Source organism: Nannospalax galili, unplaced genomic scaffold (genome assembly GCF_000622305.1).
Source record: "Nannospalax galili isolate Female #2095 unplaced genomic scaffold, S.galili_v1.0 scaffold898, whole genome shotgun sequence".
NCBI lineage: Eukaryota > Metazoa > Chordata > Mammalia > Rodentia > Spalacidae > Nannospalax > Nannospalax galili.
Genome location: NW_008342399.1, coordinates 3,171,044 through 3,193,229, shown reverse-complemented (window position 1 = coordinate 3,193,229; position 22,186 = coordinate 3,171,044). Strand labels below are relative to the sequence as shown.

Below are 22,186 nucleotides of genomic sequence, written 5' to 3'. Positions count from 1 at the left end.
GAACAATACAGTGGTGGCTAAGAGCATTTTCCCTGGGAACAGAATGCTTATTAGAATCCCAGTCCTGCCATTTGCCAGCTGTGTGACCTTAGACTAGTGACTCTGTGTTTTGGTTTTCTCATTGGCAAATGAGTTAGTGTTTATAAAGCCCATAGATGAGAGAAAGGTGCATGGTAAATGTTGTCTGTTACTCTTTCTGTTAATTCACACATGTGCACACACTTTAAAAAGTAAATACCCAGTGTTATGTTGTAGTCTATTGCATGCTAAATCCATGTAAATTCCTAAAAATTTATTTTTGGTTGCTTGATTATAATTTGGAGCACAGTGATTATAAGGTTTTATAAGGTTTTCTCCAAAGTTCTTTCCTGAGTCCAACAACAACGCTGCATTATATGTAATGCCACATTTCTTTCCAGAGGAAGCGCATAGGGAGTACTGTATCTGGCATTTCTTGCTTTCCAGAATATCAGTGTTGTACTAGGTGAGCTGAAATTCAGCTGTGCAGTGTCTTCAAAGGTGAAGATTATCCAGTTCTGGTAATAACTAGTGAAATAGTATAGATGACAGCAGATTTCAGATATGTTGCTTTATTCTGATTGAACTTTTAACTTATTGAAATGATGTCTATTTAAAGATCATACACAAAAACTTATTAACCATTTTGTCAATGAAAGCCAGAAGACATGTACTCTTTTTTAGTGTTTGAATTTTTTTAACTTTAACAAAAAAATTATTGAGAATTTGATACATGCATATAAGGTGTTTTGATCAAATCCATGCCCACTCCCTCCCCTCCAACTCCTCCCATATCTCCCCATCACTTTTTCCTGAACAACTTCATATACTCTTTTTTTTTTTTTTTAAATGGGGATTTTTGCTATGCTAACATTTTCCCCTCTGAAGAGGTAACCCTAAAATCTTTTAGGGATTAGATAAGAGTTCCCAAATACTTTTGACATTTTTGGCCTTTGGAAAGGAATATATTGCTAAGAGGCCCAAGGACATTTTGATTTCCTAAGATATTCTTATCATATCTTATTTTAGAAATCTTTGTAGATACTATATATGAGATGCATTTTTGAAATATTACCCCATTAAAAATCTTTTCTTATGTATAACTTTTCAAATACAGATATTTAATTCACACATCCTTTTCTTCCTTTCAGATCTCCCTTTCTGGAACTCTCCCAATTTGCAGGTTACCAGTTGTATGGTGATGAGGAAGTCCCTGCAGGTGGTATCATTACAGGCATTGGCAGAGTGTCTGGGTGAGTACTCTACCTGTGTTCAAGGTGAAGACTTTGAGGGCATGCAAGAATGCAAGCTTTGTGCTATGTATATTATTTGGACTTGAGTGTTCTACACAGACACATATTAGGGTCATCTCTGGAACTTTAGAGACCACAAATTGAAGGGAGAAAAAAAAATCAAGCAGGGTCTCTGGGATCCATTTTAGACCTCCTCAGTTAATCAGAGCCTTGAGGTGTGGGTTTGGCATCTTAAGTGTTTAGGAGCTTTCCACGTGACTTCCTGTACATCTATGGTGAACACCACTGTCTTAGAGGAGCAGATATCCCTCATGGTCTCCAGGCTGCATCCACATGACTTGGGATTGTGTTAGAAAAGCAGATTCATGGGTCTTCCCCTGAAGTACTAAGTCAGCCCTGCAGTCTGTTTTAGCAAGTCCTGTGGGTTTTCTCATGCTGATGTTAGAACCAATTAGACTTCAGAAATGTAGTTTGCCCAGTGTTAAATTTATTTATATGCTTTTGTTTGATGTTGGATTTTCCATGTTGGTGCTGTGTCTAGGATTATGTCAGCTCTTCATGATCTACACCTGAGTGAGAACTGGGCCATAATAGTCATGAGAATGGGGGGAGTGTGGCTCTGGTCGCATTCTGACTGAGCCAGTTAACACTAGCTCAGGTGCTGGTTTGTGGCCTGGGTTTCTCTGTCTCCTGTGGCCTGTGCCTTCAGGAGAGGCACAGATACAGCCATTCACCATTGTTACTGCTTCTTCCAGCTAACCTCCTGACTTCACTCTCTGGTTTCCTTCATGTCTCTTTGCTTAGTGTTCACCAGTGTGGAGGCATATTGGGGAGGAGGTCTTCTGGGACATTTGAAAATAAAATTTAAGGGCTGGAAAGATGGCTCAGGGGTTAAAAGCACTAGCTGATCTCGTAGAGGACCTGGGTTTGGTTCCTAGCACCAACATAGCAGCTAACAAACATCCATAACTCCAGTTCCAGAGGATCTGACACTGCCTTCTGGCATTTCATGACACAGGTGCACTCACATACATGCAGACAAAACACTCATACATATAAAAAAAAATAAAAAAATTTAAAATGAATATAGTTCATAATTAAATTCCCCTGTCATGGAAACACAATATTAAATAGAATATTCTTTTTTTTTTTTTTTTATCTTTTTGAGACAGGGTCTCCCTATAGCCCCAGCTATCCTGGAACTCACTATGTAGACCAGGCTGGCCTTGAACTCTCAGAGATCCACCTGCCTCTGCCTCCCAAGTGCTGGGATTAAAGGCGTGCACCACCACGCCCGGCTAAATAGAATATTCTTTATCATACCTCCAGTCACAAAGACTGTTAACCCCTTGGGGCCTGGTCTTCCCCAGTTTTCCCATGTACATATAGTTGTGATATAGTCTGAGTACTGTTGTGAGAACATCCCTAGAGTACCCTTATACCCGGGATGGCTGGGATGGCACTAGATAGTCTAACCCCACGGGATCACTGTGGTAAATATGGTCTGTCGGTAACTGAAATGAGTTGTGTGATCCCTGCTGTTAGTGTGCAAGCTCAGCACTGCCCTCCACTGGTACTCAGTTGCTGTTCTCTCTTTTGAGCATGGTTCCAAAAAGTAACTCCTTAGAGTTTTTGAGAGCATAAAATAAGAGAAGAAAACATCATAAATGTAAAGAAAATTGAATTTTGTAAAGATTACATTGCTACCTGATTTCAAATGAAACTCTGATTTTAAAAACTTTATTTTTAAAAATTTTAGTGTGTGTGTGTGTGTGTGTGTGTGTGTGTGTGTGTGTGTGTATGTGTATGTATGAATGTCCTTGGAGCCCAGAAGAGGGTGTCTGATCCCTTGGAGCTGGAGTAACAGGTAGTTGTGAGCCACCCAATGTGGCATTCAAACTCAGTTCTCAGACTTGAGCAGCAGGACCTCTTAATTGCTGAGCTGTTTCTCTAGCCCCTCACTTTTTTTGTTTTTTAAACATATATAGGACTTCACCATATAGCGCAGGCTAACTTGGAGCTCACTATGTAGCTCAGACTGACCTTGAACTAATGGTCCTCCTGCATCATCCCTCTGAGTGCTGGGATTATAGGTGTGGACCTCTGATTTAAGATTCTGTGGCAATGCTAGGGGGTTCCTCTTCCTGATGCCTTCCTTTGCCACCCTGAACCTTGTCACCTGGGCCTCGCCAAACAAATTGGCTTTAATGAGAAAGAGTAATGTTGATCATTCATTGTATCTTTCATGTTTTCATTGTACTGCTAAATTAAATTAATTGGTTTTTCTGTGACCCAGGCAGGCCTCAAACTCACTCTGTAGATAATGACCTTGAGCTTCTTTCTGATCTTCTTGCCCTCTACCACTCCAGTGCTGTGATTACAGGTGTACACCGTCACACCTGGTATATGTAGTATTGGGGAGCAAACCCAGGGTTTTGGGTGTGCTAGGCAAGCACTATACCAACTGCTCCACATCCCCAGCCTCTTTTTACACAATATTAGAATTTGTATCCATTGTGATTTCAACCAACCTATTTGTTGTAGACTTCTAGAGGATTGTTTTGTTGTTACTGATTTGCATACAGCTGTAACATCGAACAACTTTTTTCCTTTATTTTGTGGTGTGGGGCATTGATACCAGAGCCATGTGTATGTGCAAGACAAACTTCCACTGAATTATATCCTCAGGCCTTATTTTTTTGAGACAGGGTCTTGTTCTTCAAGAGACCAGGCAGGACTTGAACTCACTATGTATGCAGTTGATTTCAAACTCTGAATCCTTCTACTTCCAGAGTACTGGGATTACAAAAACTACTACACACCCAGCTATTAAGGAACTTTTGAAAATTTGGAAAACAAATCTCATTTTTCTTGTCAGGTTAATTTTCATTTTCTCTAATTCCTTTCCTAAAAGGTGGCTTTGAAAATGTATGATTTTTTTTAACCAAAATATAACATTTACTGAGCACATACTGTTTGCTAGGCACTTTACAGAACTTTCCAAGTATAAACTCAAATAAACCCTTTGTAGTATAATAATGTGGTAATACAGTTAGCATTTTCATTTTTCAGATAAGAAGATATAGGAATGCAAAGTTCTACTCTATGACCCTTTAAGAGTATTCAGGTTGGGCCTAAGAATTAAAATAACACAAAGATCAACAAGAGAAAAGTATACATCTGTGTTTGTAGCAAGTTTTCTGGAGTGAGACTTGAATTTTAAAAGAAATGATTATCATTCTTACCTTAGGATCCTTTCATTTCAAGAAGCATAATGAACATGGCTTGGGATGTTAGTTTCTCAGTATGGATATAGGATGAATAGCTCTTTAAAAATCAAGTGCACTGGGCATGGTGGTGCACACCTTTAATCCCAGCACAAGGTAGAGGCAGGCAGATCTCTCTGAGATCAAGGCCAGCTTGATCTATATAGTGAGTTCCAGACTAACTGGGGCTATACAAAGACCCTGTCTCAAAAATCAAGAAACAATAATGGCAACAACAACAAAAAATCAAGTGTGTTTGTAAATTTATTGAAGTAATCATTTTATATTGTATAAATGAATGTGTGAACTGTGATTAAAACCCAGGACTGCTAGTAATGAGTGTTATTGGTGATGCATTCTAGAAGTTCAAGGTTTATTAGATATCATATAATAAGCTTAATCGGCCTTTAATTTTGTAAGTAATCTCATGCTCTTTTTCCAATGACATTTCTGCCTTTCAGAGTAGAATGTGTAATTGTTGCCAATGATGCCACTGTCAAAGGAGGCACCTACTACCCAGTGACTGTGAAAAAGCACTTACGGGCACAAGAGATTGCACTGCAAAACAAGCTCCCCTGCATCTACCTGGGCAAGTCTCAAGAACTGTATGCTGAATTGTTTTAGCTGATGAAATGAAAGAGTGTGTATCAGGCTCTATGGATGACCTCATCAATGGCATTTAAAATACTACTGCTTCCTCCTGTAATTAGAAAAGAATATGTATATTCTTTGCTACCAACTCTGGGGAATTAAAGAACTACCTGTAATATCACTAACAATTAATACAGCTTGGCACATGTTAGCCTTTTCTCTATATGTTTTTTTTTTCTTCTGTTAACCATAATGGACTCAAACTATAAAAATATAACCACTATTTATGGATCTCTTGAGTTCAGGATAGTGCATTAAACACTTGAGTATTATATAATTTGAGCAGATCGTAATTTAAGATACATTTAATTTCCAGTGAAAATCAGCTTTCATTTGAAATTAAAACATATTTGTATCAAAGCCTGCTTTAAACAGAATTGAAAAGCAAAACAATTTAAAATAGTTCCTGGATATTGGTTTAGTCTGATAAAACGGTAGCACACATTCATTCATATAAGCATTTGAATGGGTTATGATGTAGAGGCTTTCTTCTCTTTTTCTGGAAAGTGAATTTACCTGGTTGACTTACAATGTGAACTTTGCACACATAGAAAATAGCTATTGAAGCTCAGCTGCTTATAGGGGCTGTACCAGACACTCAGGGGGTGGGGTGTGCTGAAGAGTATTAACATTGTCTCTGTTTTGGGGGAACTCATACTAAGAAATGATAAAGGGCTGGAGTCAGTTAAGAACACTGGCTGCTCTTGCAGAGGACCCAGGTTTGATTCCCAGCACCTACACCTTGGCTAACAACTGTCCATAATTCCAGTTCCAGGGAACCCTCATCTGACCTCTACTGGCATTGCAGGACTCAGGTGCACTTACATACAGACAAAACACTCATACATGTAAAATAAAAATAATGAATAAAAACTTTTAAAAATAAGAAAAATGATAAAAAGCTTAATGGTTATAGATAATAATAATAATAGATGTAGAATTAGCTCACTTCTTCCTTCCTTTAATTTTTTTTTTTGTTGTTGTTGTTTGCTTGTTTTTGTTTTTTGAGATAGGGTCTCCCTGTAGCACTAGTGGCCTGAAACTCCATATGTAGACCATGCTGGCCTTGATCTCACAGAGATCCACCAGCCTCTGCCTCCAGAGTGCTGGGATTAAAAGCTTGTGCCACCATACAGGCTTGTTTTTTGTTTTTTTTTGAGACAAGGTCTCATTATGTAGCACTGGCTGTCCTCAAATGCACAGAGATCTGCCTGCCTCTGCCTCCCAAGTGCTGGGCTTAAAGGTGAGCACCGCTACCGCTACATCAGCTCTTTTTTTTTTTAATCTTTTTGTCATCTTGAAACATGTCTCCCTGTAGCCCCAGGTGGCCTGGAGCTCACTATGTAGACCAGGTTAGCCTTGAACTCACAGACATCTGCCTGCCCCCTGCCTCCCAAGTGCTGGGACTACAGGCGTGCACCACCACACCCAGTTCTTTTTTTTTTTTTTTTTTAACTTTTTCTCTGAGGACTCAGAGATGTCAGACTGAGGGCTTTACATAGGTTTTTTTTTTTTTTTTTTTTTCCATGTCATCCTGATAGCTATATGAAATAGCTACTCTTGTTCATTTCATGGATAAGGAATCTCGAGGAACATAGAATGCCCAGGAAACATACCTGTAATCACACAGCTATGAAGTAATAGGAACTAACAAGCTTTGTTTTGAACCTAGCTCATGACACACTTTTTGTTGTTCTTTTGAGACAGAAGTCTCCCTGTGTTACTCAGGTTGGCCTCACATGATCATCACTCCTGTGTGATGGGGGACACTGTTGTCTACCACCAGTTTCAGTACCCTGGGAGTTGAGGCAAGAGGATCACAAGTTAAGAGGAGGCCAGCATGAGCTACATAGCTAGAAGCTAGACCCACTCTTAAAAAATAAAAAACCCACAGGGGCTGGAGAGATGGCTCAATGGGTCAAGAATACTGGTTGTTCTTGCAGAGGACTTGGGTTCAGTCCTCAGCACCCACATGGTGGCTTACAACTGTCTGTAACTCTAGTTCCAAGACTCCCTCTTTTGACCTCCTCAGGCCCTGTAGGACATGGGTATACTTACATACATGCAAGCAATACACTCATACACATAAAATAAAAATAATAAAGGCCAGGCGTGGTGGCACACGCCTTTAATACCAGCACTTGGGAAGCAGAGGCAGGTGGATGTCTGTGAATTCAAGGACAGCTGGGGCTACATGGAGACCCTGTCTCAAAAAGACAAAAAAAAAAAAAAAAAAAAAAAAAAAAAAAAAAAATTAAAAAATCCCAGACAACCAAATAAAAAAAATCCAACAAAAATAGTACGAGAGTGCCAGGCGTGGTGGCACACTCCTTGAATCCCAGCATTTGGGAGGCAGAGGCAGGCAGATCTCTGTGAGTTCAAGACCAGTCTGGTCTACATAGTGAGTTCCAGGACAGCTGGGGCTACATGGAGACCCTGTCTCAAAAAGACAAAAAAAAAAACAAAAAAACAAAAAAAAAAACCCCAAAACAATATGCAAATTATCCATAAGTTTTATAGATGGCTTTTGTATTGATATAATTTCTTCAGTTCCACTGGCCAGTTCATGGTGTTTCTGTGCCTTTTGCTAGTCTTTAAAGGACTGAATTTTGCACAGGGGTCAGAAAGCCGAATGGGTAGTAGGTGGGGGACTGAATCCTTTTGGCTGTGTTGGGGGATGGAGAAAAACTCTAGAACAGGTGAGAGAGAGTGGACATGTTTTGTGAATGGATTCAGATCAGTCCTGCCAGTGCTGCAGGTCACCCTGGCTGTTCATTGAGCTGTTCTCATTTCATTTTCCTTGTTCAGTTGATTCTGGAGGAGCCAACTTACCTCGGCAAGCAGACACGTTTCCAGACCGAGACCACTTTGGCCGCATATTCTATAATCAGGCAATTATGTCTTCTAAAAATATCACACAGGTAATATTTTTCTTTCTTTCTTTTCTCCCTCTCTCTCTCTCTCTCTCTCTCTCTCTCTCTCTCTTTCTTTCTTTTTTTTTTCACTCCAAATATCTTTGCTAATTGACCACTCCAGAATAATTTAAAAATAAAACAGAATTTGGGCTGCCAAGTCCAAAGGCCTGAGTCCCATCTCCACATGGTGGAAGGAAAGAACCTTCTCCCTCCCTGGGCTGTGCTCTGATGTCCACATGCACTCTGTGGTACCCCCACCACACACAAATAAATAAATGTAATAAAATTTAAAAAAAATTAATACATAATATAAGAAAGTTTTATAAGTTGTCAGAATCTTTACTAATTGTGGGGATGTTCTTACATTGTAATAAATATTAATTACCTAAGGAAAGCAGGTTTTGAAAAGAAGTCATTTTTCAGGTCTGTTCTAGGAGTACAGGGAAATTTTAGTATGTGGATAAGGAGGTACAAATGCAGTAGGCTTATAGAATCATTGTTTATTAGAGTGAAAATTAAAAAAAATAACTGAAAACATGGACATAAATGGTTTTCAGCTGTTGAACCAATGACTTACATTGCACTTATCAACATAAATAAATCTCAGAAGCTATATTGAGAATAAAATAATGGAGTAAATGTAGAGCTGGCTCCTGTGAATATGCAGGGCAGGTGCATGGAGCCTCACTGCGTCTCGCTTGTGTGTGAGTGGACTTTGGAGAATGGCATACTCAGCTGTGAACAGTGTTGGCCCCTGAGGAGGGAAGGAGAAAGGGGTCATTTAGGAGGAATGTCGAGGCTTCAGTTATATCTGAAAAACTTTTTTTGGTCTTTTTGAGACAGGGTCTCCCTGTAGCCTCAGCTGGCCTGGAACTCAGTATGTAGACAAGGCTGACCCTGAACTCACAGAGATCCACCTGCCTTTGCCTCCCAAGTGCTGGGACTGAAGGTGTGCACTACCATGCCTGGTTATATCTGAAAAACTTTTACTTCTTTGAAAAAAGATCTGGAGTAAGCTTGGCCAGATACCAAGATTTATTAAGACTATAGTTCAGTCCATGTCATGTGACCCACTTTGTGTATCTGACCTTATATTAGTTTTCTAGGGCTGCCATAACAACCACATACTAGGGACTTTTAAACAATTTATTCTTTCAAGTTCTGGAAGCCAAAAGTCTGAAATGAAGATGGCAATGGGCTGTGCTTCAAAGGGAGATTCTAGAAATTCGCTGCCTCTTCAGCTTCCTGTAGATCCAGGGTTCTCTTGGTTTGTGCTGAGTTGCTCCCACCTCTGCCTCCATCTTCCCATGGCCTTTTTGTCTGTGTGTCTGTCCTCTTTGTCTTGTAAGGACACTTATCATTGGAGTTAAGCCCCACCTGGGAAATCCAGGAAGATCTCATCTCCTCTCATAGTCCTTAATGTAATTATATCCATTAGGACCCTTTGTAGTAAGTTTATACCCGCAGGCTGTAGGGGTTAGGACTTGGACATGTCCTCTTGGGGGGCAACACCCTTTGTAGTAAGTTTATACCCTCAGGATCTGGGATTAGGACTTGGAGGTGTCCTTTTGGGAGCCACCATTCAGCCCATCACAGATCTCTATTACTGTGTTAATCATTTTCTGTCTCTGAAAAAATACTTCAGAAAATCAAGTTAAGTAAGGAAAGTCTTATTTTGGCACACAGTTTCAGAAGTTCTAGTCTGTGGTTGCTCAGCCTCATTACTTCTGGCCCATGTGAAGGCAGACATCTTGGAGGGGGCATGTTGCAGCAAAGCTACTAGCTTCATGGTAGCCTGGAATTAGAGCAAGAGAGAGGGGACGGGGTGAGAAAAAGAGCCATATGTGCACCATGGGCCAGGGAGTAGCCTCACTCTTCAAGGCATGACCGAGTGACCCAGTGACCCACCTTCTCCAGCTAGACACCACCTCCCATTGTGCCATCAACCAAGGCCAGGCTTTTGACATGAGAACTTTGGGGGAACATTTATGATTAAAGCCACAGCAATCACCTTTTATGCTTCTTGCTCTGCCATTTTGTTCATGTAGTGTTTGTGGATACTTTAAAGCATCTAACAGATTACGTGTAAGAGCTACTGTCTACAGACATGGCAATAGCAAATTAAACCAGGTAAGGGCTGATCCTCTGGATCTTAAGGCTTACAATGCTTTAAATTTAATTCCTTTTGACCAAGCAATCCCTGCTGATGATAAAATTCTAAAATATCTGGGGCTCCAGCTGGAGAGATGGCTCTGTGGTTAAGAGCACTGGCTGTTCCTGCATAAGACCTGGGTTTGAATCCCAGCACTCACATGGCGGCTAACAACTGTCTGTAACTCCAGTTCCAGGGGATCCAATGCTCTCTTCTGATCTCCGAGGGCATTGCATGACACAGGTGCACTTACACACATACAGGCAATACACTCACTCATACTCATAAAATAATAAAATATTTTTTAAAAATCTGGGGCTAGAGAGATGGCTCAATGGCTAAGAGCACTAACTGCTCTTGCAGAGGACCTGAATTTAGGTCCTGATATGGGTTTCCCAGCATCCATATCAGGCTTCTCACAACAGCCTGTAATTCCAGCTCCAACACCCTCTTCTGGCTTTTGCAGGCACTCCATGTGCACATACTCCCATATAGACATACACACAAGCGTAATTTAAAATAAATTAAAAAAAATTGTTTATTATTTTTATGTGTATGTGTGTATTGCCTGCATGTAGGTAAGCGCACCCATGTCATGAATGTCCACGGAGGACAGAAGAGGCTGTCGGATCCCCTGGAACTGGAGTTACAGACAGTTGTTAGCTGCCATATGGGTGCTGGGATTTGAACCCGGGTCTTCTGCAAGAACAGCCAGTATTCTTAACTACTGAGCCATCTCTCCAGCCCCTTAAAATAAATCTTTAAAAAAATTCCAAAAATATCTAATGGGCTTTCTGACTGAATGCCTTCTTTTTGTTTTCTGAAAATTTTAGCATCAGTATCTCTTTTATCAAGCTACTTCTTTTATTTCTTTCTTTTAATTGAGTAATAGGCATTTGTGGTTAAGGGTTTCCTTCCTATAGTCTTAAGAACTTAGAATTTAAAAAAAGTTCTAGCTGGAGTTGCAGCTAAGCATGTATGAAGCCCAGCACCATGTACATCAGATGTGGCGACATGTCTGTAGTCATCCTTAGCTATGTTGTGAGTTTGAAGCCAGCCTGGGCTACACAAGACCCTGTCTCAAAACCAAAAAATTGCCATGGCATATTTGTGTATTCCGATCTTCTCCTCAGTGTATAAACCCTGAGCTGATATCTGTGCTCCAATATCACTTAATACTTGACTGAAAAAGTCATTCTGTATGTACTCTTCACCCCATTAGAGAAAGCACTGATGCTTACTTGATGTTGCAGAAAGGCTCTGCCTCCTCTTTCTCAGGCTCATCCTGACAGAATCTTAATACCACCTCCTCCTATTGGCTCCTCACTCTCGCCTTTAATGTTTGTCATGTTTTAAAACTATTTTATTATATTTTTATTAATTTATTTGTGTTTGCGTGTGTGTGTGTGTGCGTGCATGTGTGTGCACGCATACATACACATTCCATGGCACACATGTGGAGGCCAGAGGACAGCTTGTTCTCTGGGGGTTGATTCTCTCCTTTCACCATGTGGGGACTGAACTCAGGTCCTTGGGCTTGGTGACAAGTGCCTTATCCTCTGAGCTATCTTACCAGCCCCTCCCTGGTCCCCACCCTTTAAAAAAAAAATAAAAAATAAAAATAAACAGGATCTTGCTGTGTAGCCCAGCTGGCCTCAGTCTCAGGCTCCCAAGTGCTGGTTTTCTTTCTTTTTTCCCTCTCACAGCCAACTATCGTGCTTATGTCTTCCTTCTTCAAGGGAAGAAGCAGCACCAAACAGGCCAAAAGATAAAGGGCAGGTGAGGTGGCTTGGTGGATACAGGCCTTTGCTGCCAAACCTGATGAACTGGTCCCATATGGGGGGTGGAGAGAATTGACTCCCACAAGTTGTCCTCTGACACACACATAATAAACACAAAATAAACAAAAGCCCTTTCTAGCTTTTGCTGTTCCTTGAAGCCTCTCTCTGTCCTTGGATTACAGCCTTGTTAAGGATGGCCAGAGGCCAGTGATTTTCACTCTTGATTCTCGCTCTCCTTTAAACCTTCCCACCCTAGAGGCCTCCCTCTGCACAGCCTCTTTCCTGAAATTCTTCAGCTTTGTGCCACTGGAGTTTCCTGTTCTCCCTCTTTCTCTGTTTTATCCTCGCAATGCTCCCAAGAACTCATCTTCAGTAATTTAACACAGTCTCAAGGTCTTCTGTAGGCCGGTGATCCTCAGCATCTTCCTTCTAAACCTCAGGGCTTCTTTTTTCTCTGTAGATTTTCTGCTAATATCTCAATGTGAAATAGGAAGAAAGGTGCATATGGTTTCTGCCCAGCTCCTGACATGGAGCTCCTAAAATTCATTGAGTTATAGGGGTGTTAGTAGAAGCTTTGGTTTCCATGTTTAGTAGTCTGTCCCATTCGCAAGACAGAACTCCTAACACCCTTGTAGATAAGAATACCAGGAAAATCTTTTGTTCTAGTATTTGGCCTTTGACTGATTCCTGGCACAAAGCTTTTAAATCCTTTGGAATTTCCTGGGTTGTGGGAGTATCCTTTGTCTAGGAGCCTCTTGATGGTGACTGGTGACCAGGAAGACCAAGTCAGGATCACAGGCCTGGAGAAGAGGGCTTGGAAATGGAGATAATCCCTCGTGCCTGCGCAGTGAAACCTCCATACCTCCCCTCCCCCAGCAAACCCCTGTGGGGCTTTCAAAGAGTTCCTTACTTGGTAAACACTTCTGAGTGCTGGGAGGACTGTGAACCCCAAGTCAAGGAGACAGAGGCTCCTGCACTAAGATCTATTCCAGACTCTGCCCTTTGTACCTGTATGCAGCTGTTATCTGTGTACTTTATTAATAAACCAGTAAGCAGAAGTAAAGTGTTCGAGTTCTGTGGACTACTCTAGCACGTTAAACTCAAGGAGTAGGTGTAGTGGAAGCTACAGTTTATGATTAGGTAGCCAGATGCATAGTGATGCTTCTGCTGGTCTTTGGCATTTGAAGTAGGGACAATCTGGAGGGACTGTTACTATCTCCAGGTAGTGCAAGAACTGAATAGGACACACAACTGGTAACTAACAGAGATAATGGTGTGGAAGGAACTCTCACATCCGATGGTGAAAGTGTTCAATGACTATGCAGCAGAGCAAAAAAAACTTGCTTTCCTGTGCCCTCCCATCTTAGGCTCAAACCAGATCTTAAGCACATTACCGTGTCCTGCTGATTTGCCCTGCCCTGCTCACCAGCCTGTCTACTTTGGTGCCATCTTCTTCTTCTTAACATGGGATGACTGCTTTGAGGTCAGCCTTGAGTCTTTGCTTTCCCCCTCCTTAAACTCTTTTAGGTCAAAAAATGTATCTTTTTTACTTTAAAAAATTAAAAAGAAAATTTATTTTATGTGTTTGAATTTTTTACCTGCATGTATGCAAGTGTACCACATACTTGCAATACCCATGGAAGCCAGAAAAGAGCATTTGATCCCTTGGAACTAGAGTTATGGTGGTTGTCAGCTGCTATGTGGGTGCTGGGAATTGAACCTGGGTCTTCTGTAAGAGCAGCAAGCACTCCTAACCCCTGAGCCATCTCTCCAGCCCTGATTTTTTCATTTTTTAAAATTTCCAGCAGCCACTTTTGTCTCTTTTATCTGGATATATCCTGACTAATTTCTCTTAATAGGTTGTTGGTTCCCTGGGATTAAAGCAGTAACAGATTAGTTTTTATGTCTTCACACATTTCTACCAAGAAGGGACATGCTAATATTTATTAAAAGATGAATTTCACCTGGGCATGATAGAGCATACCTTTAATCCCAGCACACGAGAGGCAGAGGCAGGTGGATCTCCGAGTTCAAGGCCAGCTTGGTCTCCATAGCAAATCCAGGCCACCTGGGGCTACAGGGAGATCTGTCTCAAAAAAGACCAAAAAAAAAAAAAAAAAGATGAATCTCCTTGTAACCATTAAGGTGATATCTAATATCTAATGTATTGACTGACTTTCCTTCCTCTTCCTTCTTTCCCTCCCTCCCCACCTTCCTCTCTCTCCCTCTATCCCTCCCTGCTTCTTCTCTCCTTCCCTTCATCTCTCCTTCCCTCCCTCTCTCTGCCCCTCCACCCCATCCTTCTTTCACAGTGCTAGGGAACAAACCCAAGTCCTCATGATGCTAGGCTTGTGCTATACCACAGAGCCACACCGAGTCCCTTTCTTTTATTTTAACGTTTTGTTGTTTAAGACTTTGGCTTAGTTGGAGTGATAAAAACATCTTCAATGCTTTATTAATAATTCAACCTTCTGTAACTCTATGCTTTGAATGTGGCTTATTCCCCAAAGGGTTTTTTGCTGGAAGCCTAGTCTTCAAAGTGGGCTGTGGAGGTGGATCTTTAAGAGTTGGGCCTAAGGCTGGCAAAAGCAGGCATCCAGACTCTGAATTCAAGGCCAGCCTGGTCTACATAGTGAGTTCCAGGCCAGCTAGGGCTACAGAAAGACGCTGTCTCAAAAAGACAAAAAAAAAAAAAAAAAAGAGTTGGGCCTAGTAGAAAGTGAGTGGGTCTTGGAATACAGTCCTCAGAAGGGATTACTGTAGGGTTTTTAGAGTGGGTTAATTCCTGGGAGAGTGGATTATTTTTAAAAAATGAGGCTGGGCCCACTCCAGTCTCTTACTTCCCATCTTACCTTGTAACCTTTTCCTTTTACACAAGCTTCTGCCATGATGCTCTCAGCCATGTTATGATGTAGTCAGAAGGTCCTCACCACAGGCCACATGAGTGGGACTGCCTGATCTTGGATTTTCACCATCAGAACTGATCCAGATAAATTACCTCTTTTGTGTAAAGTGCCCAGCTTCTAGTGTTGTGTTATAACAACACAGAACAGACTAAGACATAACGCTAGTTATGTTATATATGCATTTTGACAGTGAACAATGGCTTCCTTATTCAAATTGTGTTTCCTTTCCCAAGGTTTTTTTTCATTTAATGTCATTAACCTTGTACATTGTAAATACACTTATTTCTGCCAGGCATGGTGGCACATGCCTTTAATCCCAGCACTCGGGAGGCAGAGGTAGGTGGATCTCTTGAGTTCAAAGCCACCCTGGTCTACATAGTGAGCTCTAGGCCAGCTGGGGCTATGGGGAGACCCTGTCTCAAAAAAGACCCCCCCCAAAAAAAACCCAATTTCTAAAAGTGAATCTCTTTCAGTCATGTCTCTGTCATTTCCTGTGTCTTCTCAGCTGTAAAAAAATTGTGTACAGATTCCTACAGACCTTTCAGATTTGACTACTTTTGCTTTTAAGGAAGAAAGACAGTAAAAGTAGCTACTTACCTTTATAGTCTCTTCTTCCTCCCTCCCTGCAACATGGGTCTTAGGACCCGCAGTCTACTTTAGGGGTTTAAAGATCCTAGAGAGGCAGGCCTTTAGCCTCTTTTTGAGCCCCGTCCTGAGCCCCTCTGCAAGAACTTCTCCACACTGGAGGCCGCCGCCCCGCTGGTCTTTGCAGTCTGCTGCTTTTGTTTCCCATGTTTTGCTTCTGATATTGCTGGCTTTTTAAGTATGAGATTTATAATCTTTGGCAGAAGTGGGATCTTCAGATTTGTTTTCCTGAAGTCTCACTTTCTTGTTAATTTGTATAGCTTAGCGGTTGTCCAGCTTGCTGTAGCCTGATCTTTACCTGGCATGACAGGTCTGTTCCTTGTTTTCCGCTAAGCCTTAAGGCTGCAGCAGCAAAGTCTTTTGCTTTCATTAAGTCTCTTTCTTTTGAAGTTGGCTTTATTTATTTAGCAGTGTAAAACTGCAGTTTCTCGGACCTCTCGCTTTTGTGTTTTCTTTGTGGTTCTGCCCATTTGCTCTTCTTTTGGGAGACTTAGAATGATTCTTGGGTGTCCTCCCTCTTGCCTTACCTCTGTCCTCCTTTCCCCTTGGCCTAGCTCATTAGTTTTGAAATTGACCTTGTTGATTGTCTTTGTTTCAAGCTTCAGTAATTATTCCAAGGGTCTTAAATGGGCTGATCTCATTATTTGCAAAATGCATTTCAACCTGTAATGAAGATGGGTAGAGCCTGGGAGAAGCAAAAAGCAATCTATTTGATTACTATGTGATAGTAATCACAATGTGATTGAATCTATGTGATAAATTGAGACTCTCTGGCAAAAAAAAGATTGAGGAAGAAGCATTCTGGGTAAAATGGACTCCCTGTATTCTGTGTGTATCCCACACCCATCCAGTTGGCACAGACAAGTGTGAGTGCCACAATGTCAGTGCTGTTGGTCAGTCAGTTCTGGACAGCTATTCATAATAAAAGCTTTGTGGCTTTTATTTTTAATGGTGGCTCTTCAGGTAGAGATAGGAAAAATGTAATACAGATAATATCTGCTCTCCACAATTACTTTAAATCGAAAAAGAAGAGCGATTTAAAAAGGAAATGCTATTACATTTTGAATGACTTTTCCATCCAGCATGTGGGACTCTTCCCCTTTTCTGATGCATTTATTCCAGTTTTCATTGAAGTGGAGATCTGTCTCCAGCTCTGCAGTGGGACAGTGGAGGTCCAGAGTTCACACAGCTTTTCAGAACAAGACATAAAACCTGTTGACTCCCTGGCAAGACCCTTTCCACAGGGCATCCTACAATATGTAATTCATTTTTGTTGCAATGAGAACCAGTCTCTGTTTGCTCGGGCAGGACCTAGAGGGTAATGAAATTTTGTTTCAAGATTTCCCAGATGACTGCCTGTGTTTTTCAGCAACTAATACTGTGTTACTCAGAAACCATGCTTGCAGAGGGGACAACAGGATTTTTTCTGCCAGTTACAGAAGGAGAGTTGCCTTCTGCTTTCTTGCTCATATTCAAGTCGTAGAATCACTCTGGACCTCTTTACCCTGAAGGAGGGACCTCCCTCCCCACTTGTCCCTGTCACACAGCAGACTTCTTCCTTGGTGACTGTGGATTGTTGCCTCTCAGTAGAGTTCTTGGAGTTTACCTTTGTCCTGATGTTGATGTGGGTCCCCTTGATGTCTCTCTTGGCACAATGCAGATTTTGTGCCTATAACCAAAGCCAAATCTATACCTCTGAGTATGGCCCTGTATGGTTCCAGATCCTTTGTACAGGGTAGCCTCATGTAAGGACTTGGTCTCACAAGGGAACACTTTGGGCTGGGAGCAGCTGTTGGTACCATTTGACTTGGGATCTCTGAACCCTGTGAGCCAAAGATGCAATGGCAGGCCTCTTCTGTACATCCTCTCTGTCCCTGTTGTGCCTGATGAGTAATTCTGAATTAAATGATGAGAAGAGACTGATGTTGACTGGTATTTTGTTGGTGACTGTGTTCTTTTATTTGATTTTTATTGCTATTATCAGCATTTGCTTGTACAAATTAAATTTTTGCCTATTAAATACTTGACTCAGAAAAGCCTCTCTGCTCTTGAGAATCCTATAAACTTAGTAACTATAGCTCTTGTGTTTTTTAAATTTGTAGCAGCATTTGTTAAGGTACCATCTAAATCATCCATTTTCTGTGTTAAAATTTAGTTTTTAGGGTATCACTGAATTGAATCAAGCTCATGATATTGTCATCTTCCCATTCCTGCCTAGTGCTCCTTGCTGGGGGAGCCACAAATCTACTTTGCCTCTGTTGTCTGTTTTGAACATTTCGTGTAACTTTGGGTCTGGTCTCCTTCAAGATTTATCCCTGTCTTTTGGTTTCTCGTCACTCTCAGGGATGTACAGAATTATACTTATGCTTATCTTCTGTGTCTGGAGTCAGTGAGTAGTTTGCAGATGGATTCTTTGAAGATCAGTAATAGAAAGGTCTCGTCATTCACTCCCTGATGATGTTCTGGCCAGTGGTGGACTGCACAGATGAAGGTGGTCCCAAGGTCATATCATTTAGATACATAGGCATCTCAGTTTGTGTAAGTTCACTCCTTGATATCTGCCCAATGACAAAATTGCCTAACTATGCATTTCTGAGAATTTATCCATGTTGTTAAGAAACACTTGACTCTAAAGTCAGATGTGCTTATAGTTTCTTAAGACATTTTTTTTTTCAGAGCTGGGGATCCAACCTAGTGTCTCTCTCATGCTAGGCAAGTGCTCTACCACTGAACCACATGACTAGATTGAGATAGTTGGCTTACCTGTTGTTGTAGAACATACCTAAACTTGGCAGTATACAACAATGTACTTTTTAAAAAAATTTGGATTGGAGCCTGGGCCTAGCTCAGTATCTCACAGGGTACAGTCATGAAACTCAGCTAGGAAGGGTTCACTTGCTAGCTCACTCTTGTGGCTATTGAATGGATTGGCTCTTTGCAGGCCTCCCTCAGTTCTTCTCAGCTCTTGGCTAGAGGGTCTCCTTGGTCCCTTGCCATAGCCTCCCCAGAGTATTTCACAGCCTGCCACCTGGCTTCATCAAAGCAAGAAAGGGAGAAGATAGCAGAGTGCCAGCAAGAGAGAGGGTATCAAGTGATACCATAGTCTATTGCTTAAAGGCAATCATTAGGTCCACCATGTGCTCAAAGGGAAATTACGCAGGGATGTGAGTACCAGGAGCAGAGCTATTGGGGCTAATTTAAAGTCTGCCCACCACACTTTCCTGCCCTTTTCTGAGCATGTGGTAGCTGGAGTCAGAGAAGTGCATAGTTAATTTTCTTGGTTGCAGAAGAACTGTTGAGAAAATTCATCTGCAAGTGCGCTTAGCAATGTGATAAACGTCCCTGAAGTAGGAGTACTGGTATTTGGTCAGTTACTCGTCTCTGCTAGCTTGGTAGATTTCCCTTCCCACCCTACTCTTCCACCAAGGTAGATTAGTTTGGGCTGATACACCAAATTATTACTGGTGGGGTGGCTTAAACAACATTTCTTTAAAAAATTAAAAAAAAATGTGTGTATGAGTGAGTGTTTTGCTTGCATGTGCATGCAGTGCCTGCAGAGACCAGAAGAGAGTGTCAGATCCCCTGAAACTGGAGTTACAGATGGTTGTTAGTGGCCCTGTGGGTGCTGGAAACTGAACCTGGGTCCTCTGCAAGAGCAGCCAGTGCTTTTGACTGTTGAGTCATCCCTCCAGCTCCCTAAACAACTTTTCTTTCTCATGGCTCTGGAGGCTGGAAGGCTTCAGAAATAGAGTGGCAGCATGGTTGGGTTTGGGGGCCTTGGTGAGAGCCTTTTCCTGGTTTTGTTTTCATATGGTAGACAGAGAGATTTTGTGTCCCTTAGTACCATCATGGGCCCTACCCCATGACCTTCCAAGGCTCTACCTCTAGATCACACCAGGCCTTATGGCTTCAACATGAATTTGTTGGGGGACACAAACGCTCATTCCACAGCAGATGGTATGATGGCATTTGACAACATAATCCATCCTGTCTCCTCCCCACCTCCCACCCCACCCTCTGGGGCACTTGCTGACAGCTACCATCCTTTGTTCTTTGCTCTCTAGCTGTTTTCAGGGGACTCCGCTCTGCCTGTTGAGTTCTTTATGTCTTACCTTTGAAGACTTATTCCCTTTTAGATTCTTACATCACTGTGACTCTTCTCTAAGTTCCTTGACACTTTTCCTTTTGGAGCAAAGCTGGAGCTGAACCTGGTGTTCTGGTGGTGAGAACAGGTGATACAATTGTTTCCATAGAGCCTTGAAAAAGCTCAGACTAGCTCAGGTATTCCAAAAGTGCAGAGATAATTGAACATTCATGAGCCCACCTCACAGATTTATTGTGTTAACTTTTCATTTTATTGCTTTGTTTAAAGGACTTATCCATTAAAAATTAACTTATTCACCATTGATTTATCCCTGCAAAGTGTTGTATTGGTTGACATGGTGGTTGCTGGTCTTACTGTTACTGTAAACCCAGCTCCAGTGTGTGCATGGGAAGACTTTTTGTAGCTATAGATATTGTTAAAGCAGACTTCTGGGCGATTGATAAGTCAAACAATAAGTGAAAAGCACACTGTGTTATGTTGACAAGTAAGTGTTGCAGCCAGTTTAATAACAAACAGAAAACCTTTAGTTAAGGGGAAAATTCTTTTTTTGATTTCTATGGAGTTGGAAAATTATTAATTCAGGCTATTCTCCTTTTGGCTTAACCATGGTATACCATGCTGTTTTTCAAAGCAGAGACTTGCGTGAATATAGGGCAAGCTGGTGGAATACTGGAATTAGAAACAAAAACTGCTTTCATGTGGTAATTTAAAAAAATCCAATATATATTTAATTTTCTTTGGTGTTATTTTTATTCCTAACTAGGTGTGGTTAAACACCCAAGAGTAAACACTACTGTTAACGCCTTGTACACATTACCTAGCTTCAACACAATTCATTTTCTCCTTTTGAATTTATTAGTTTGTGTGTGTGTGTGTGTGTGTGTGTGTGTGCACTGGTACCCACATGCCACAGCACATGTGTAGAAGTCAGAGGACAACTTTTGGGAGTTGGTTCTGCCCTTCTACCATGGGCTCCAGGAATTGAACTCAGGTGCTTTTATCCACAGAGACAGCTTGCTCGATCAACATAATTCACTGTCTTTTAAACAAGATGTGTGTGTGTGTGTGTGTGTGTGTGTGTGTACTCTCACATGCATGCATGTGTGTGTATATGAGTGGAGGCCAGAGATCAATGTTGGGTGTCTTCTTAGTCATCCTCTTTCCTTTTCTTTTCTTTTTTCTTTTCTTTTCTTTTCTTTTCTTTTCTTTTCCCTTCCCTTCCTCCCTCCCTTCCTTCCTTCCTTCCTTCCTTCATCCCTCCCTTCCTCCCTCCCTCCCCCCTCCCTTCCTGTATGTGTGTGGTGCATGCACATGTGTATGTGGCTGTATGAGTGCATGCACTCTCATGCAGAAGCTAGAACCAGATGTCAGATGTCTTTTTTTCTCTCTCCTCCACCTTATTGCTTTGTGATGGTCTCTCATTCGCTGACAGGAAGCTTGCCACTGCAGTGAGGCTGTCCAGTCAATGAGGTCTCAAAATCTACTTCCCAAATGCTGGGATTATAGGCTTGTGCAGCCATGCATAACTTTTTATGGGGTCCTGGGAATTTGAACTCAGGTGCTCGTGCCTGAACAAGAAGAAAGGACTCTTACCCACTGATCCATCTCCCGAGTCCCTTCATCTTATTTTTTTGAGTCAGGTCTCTTACATGTCTGGAATTCACTGATTTGACAAGGCTGGTAAACCAGTGAGCTCCAGGAACTCACCTTTCTCTGCATCCCCAGCACTGGGCATGCACCATCATGCTCAGTTTTTAAATGTGGGTGTTGGGGATCTGAACTCATGTGTGCATGGTGATCACTCTGCTGACTGAGCCATCTCAGCCCTTTGAGCAAAAACTTTAAATGCAATGTTATAATTAGTTTTATATTTAGAAGATACCCTATTTGGGCTAACACTTGATATTAGTAGCACTCATTTGAAGAATTATTTCAGTGTACCCATGAGGTAAGTGGTTATTTGGAGCACGCACTGTTATTATTAGATGTAAAAGTTCCTCTCTGAGGCAGTTTTCCTGAGGTGAGTGTGTAATGGCTTTCTTTTCTCTAATAGCTGCTCAGCTTAGCTGTTTATCAGGCCAGTCTTCTGATAGGGTCTATATCTATATATTTTGCAAAAGTGTACAATAAGTCCTTCAAAGTGGTTTGGTGTAAGAGATTAAGTCATTCTTCTAGGGGGCTGGAGAAATGACTCTGCAGGTAAAATGTTTACTGCTCTTCCAGAGGATATGAATTTAGTTCCTAGAACCTACATTGGCTGGCTCACAAATAATCTAACTCCAGCTCCAGGAGATCTTGCCCACCCTGTGTCTGTGGCACCTGCATACAAATGACATACACAGACATGTAAATGAATGAATGAATGAATGAATGAATGAATGAATACACTGTTCTAGCCAGGTATCATGGCATGTGCCTGGACAGAGGAGGACTGTGAGTTCTAGGCTACATAGTGAGAACCATCTCAAAAAAATTAAAAAAATAAAAAAATAAA

At 41.5% G+C, this 22,186-nt stretch overlaps 1 protein-coding gene across 1 annotated transcript in view; it reads left to right on the top strand.

The window, feature by feature from the left end:
- The window catches only part of Mccc2 (methylcrotonoyl-CoA carboxylase 2), an 82,440-nt gene that overhangs the window by 29,743 nt on the left and 30,511 nt on the right, over positions 1 to 22,186 (top strand). The window contains exons 4-6 of the mRNA XM_008838481.3: positions 1,170 to 1,271; positions 4,999 to 5,126; positions 7,997 to 8,109. Of these exons, the coding sequence (XP_008836703.1) occupies positions 1,170 to 1,271; positions 4,999 to 5,126; positions 7,997 to 8,109 (343 nt within the window). The remainder of the gene's footprint in view (positions 1 to 1,169; positions 1,272 to 4,998; positions 5,127 to 7,996; positions 8,110 to 22,186) is intronic.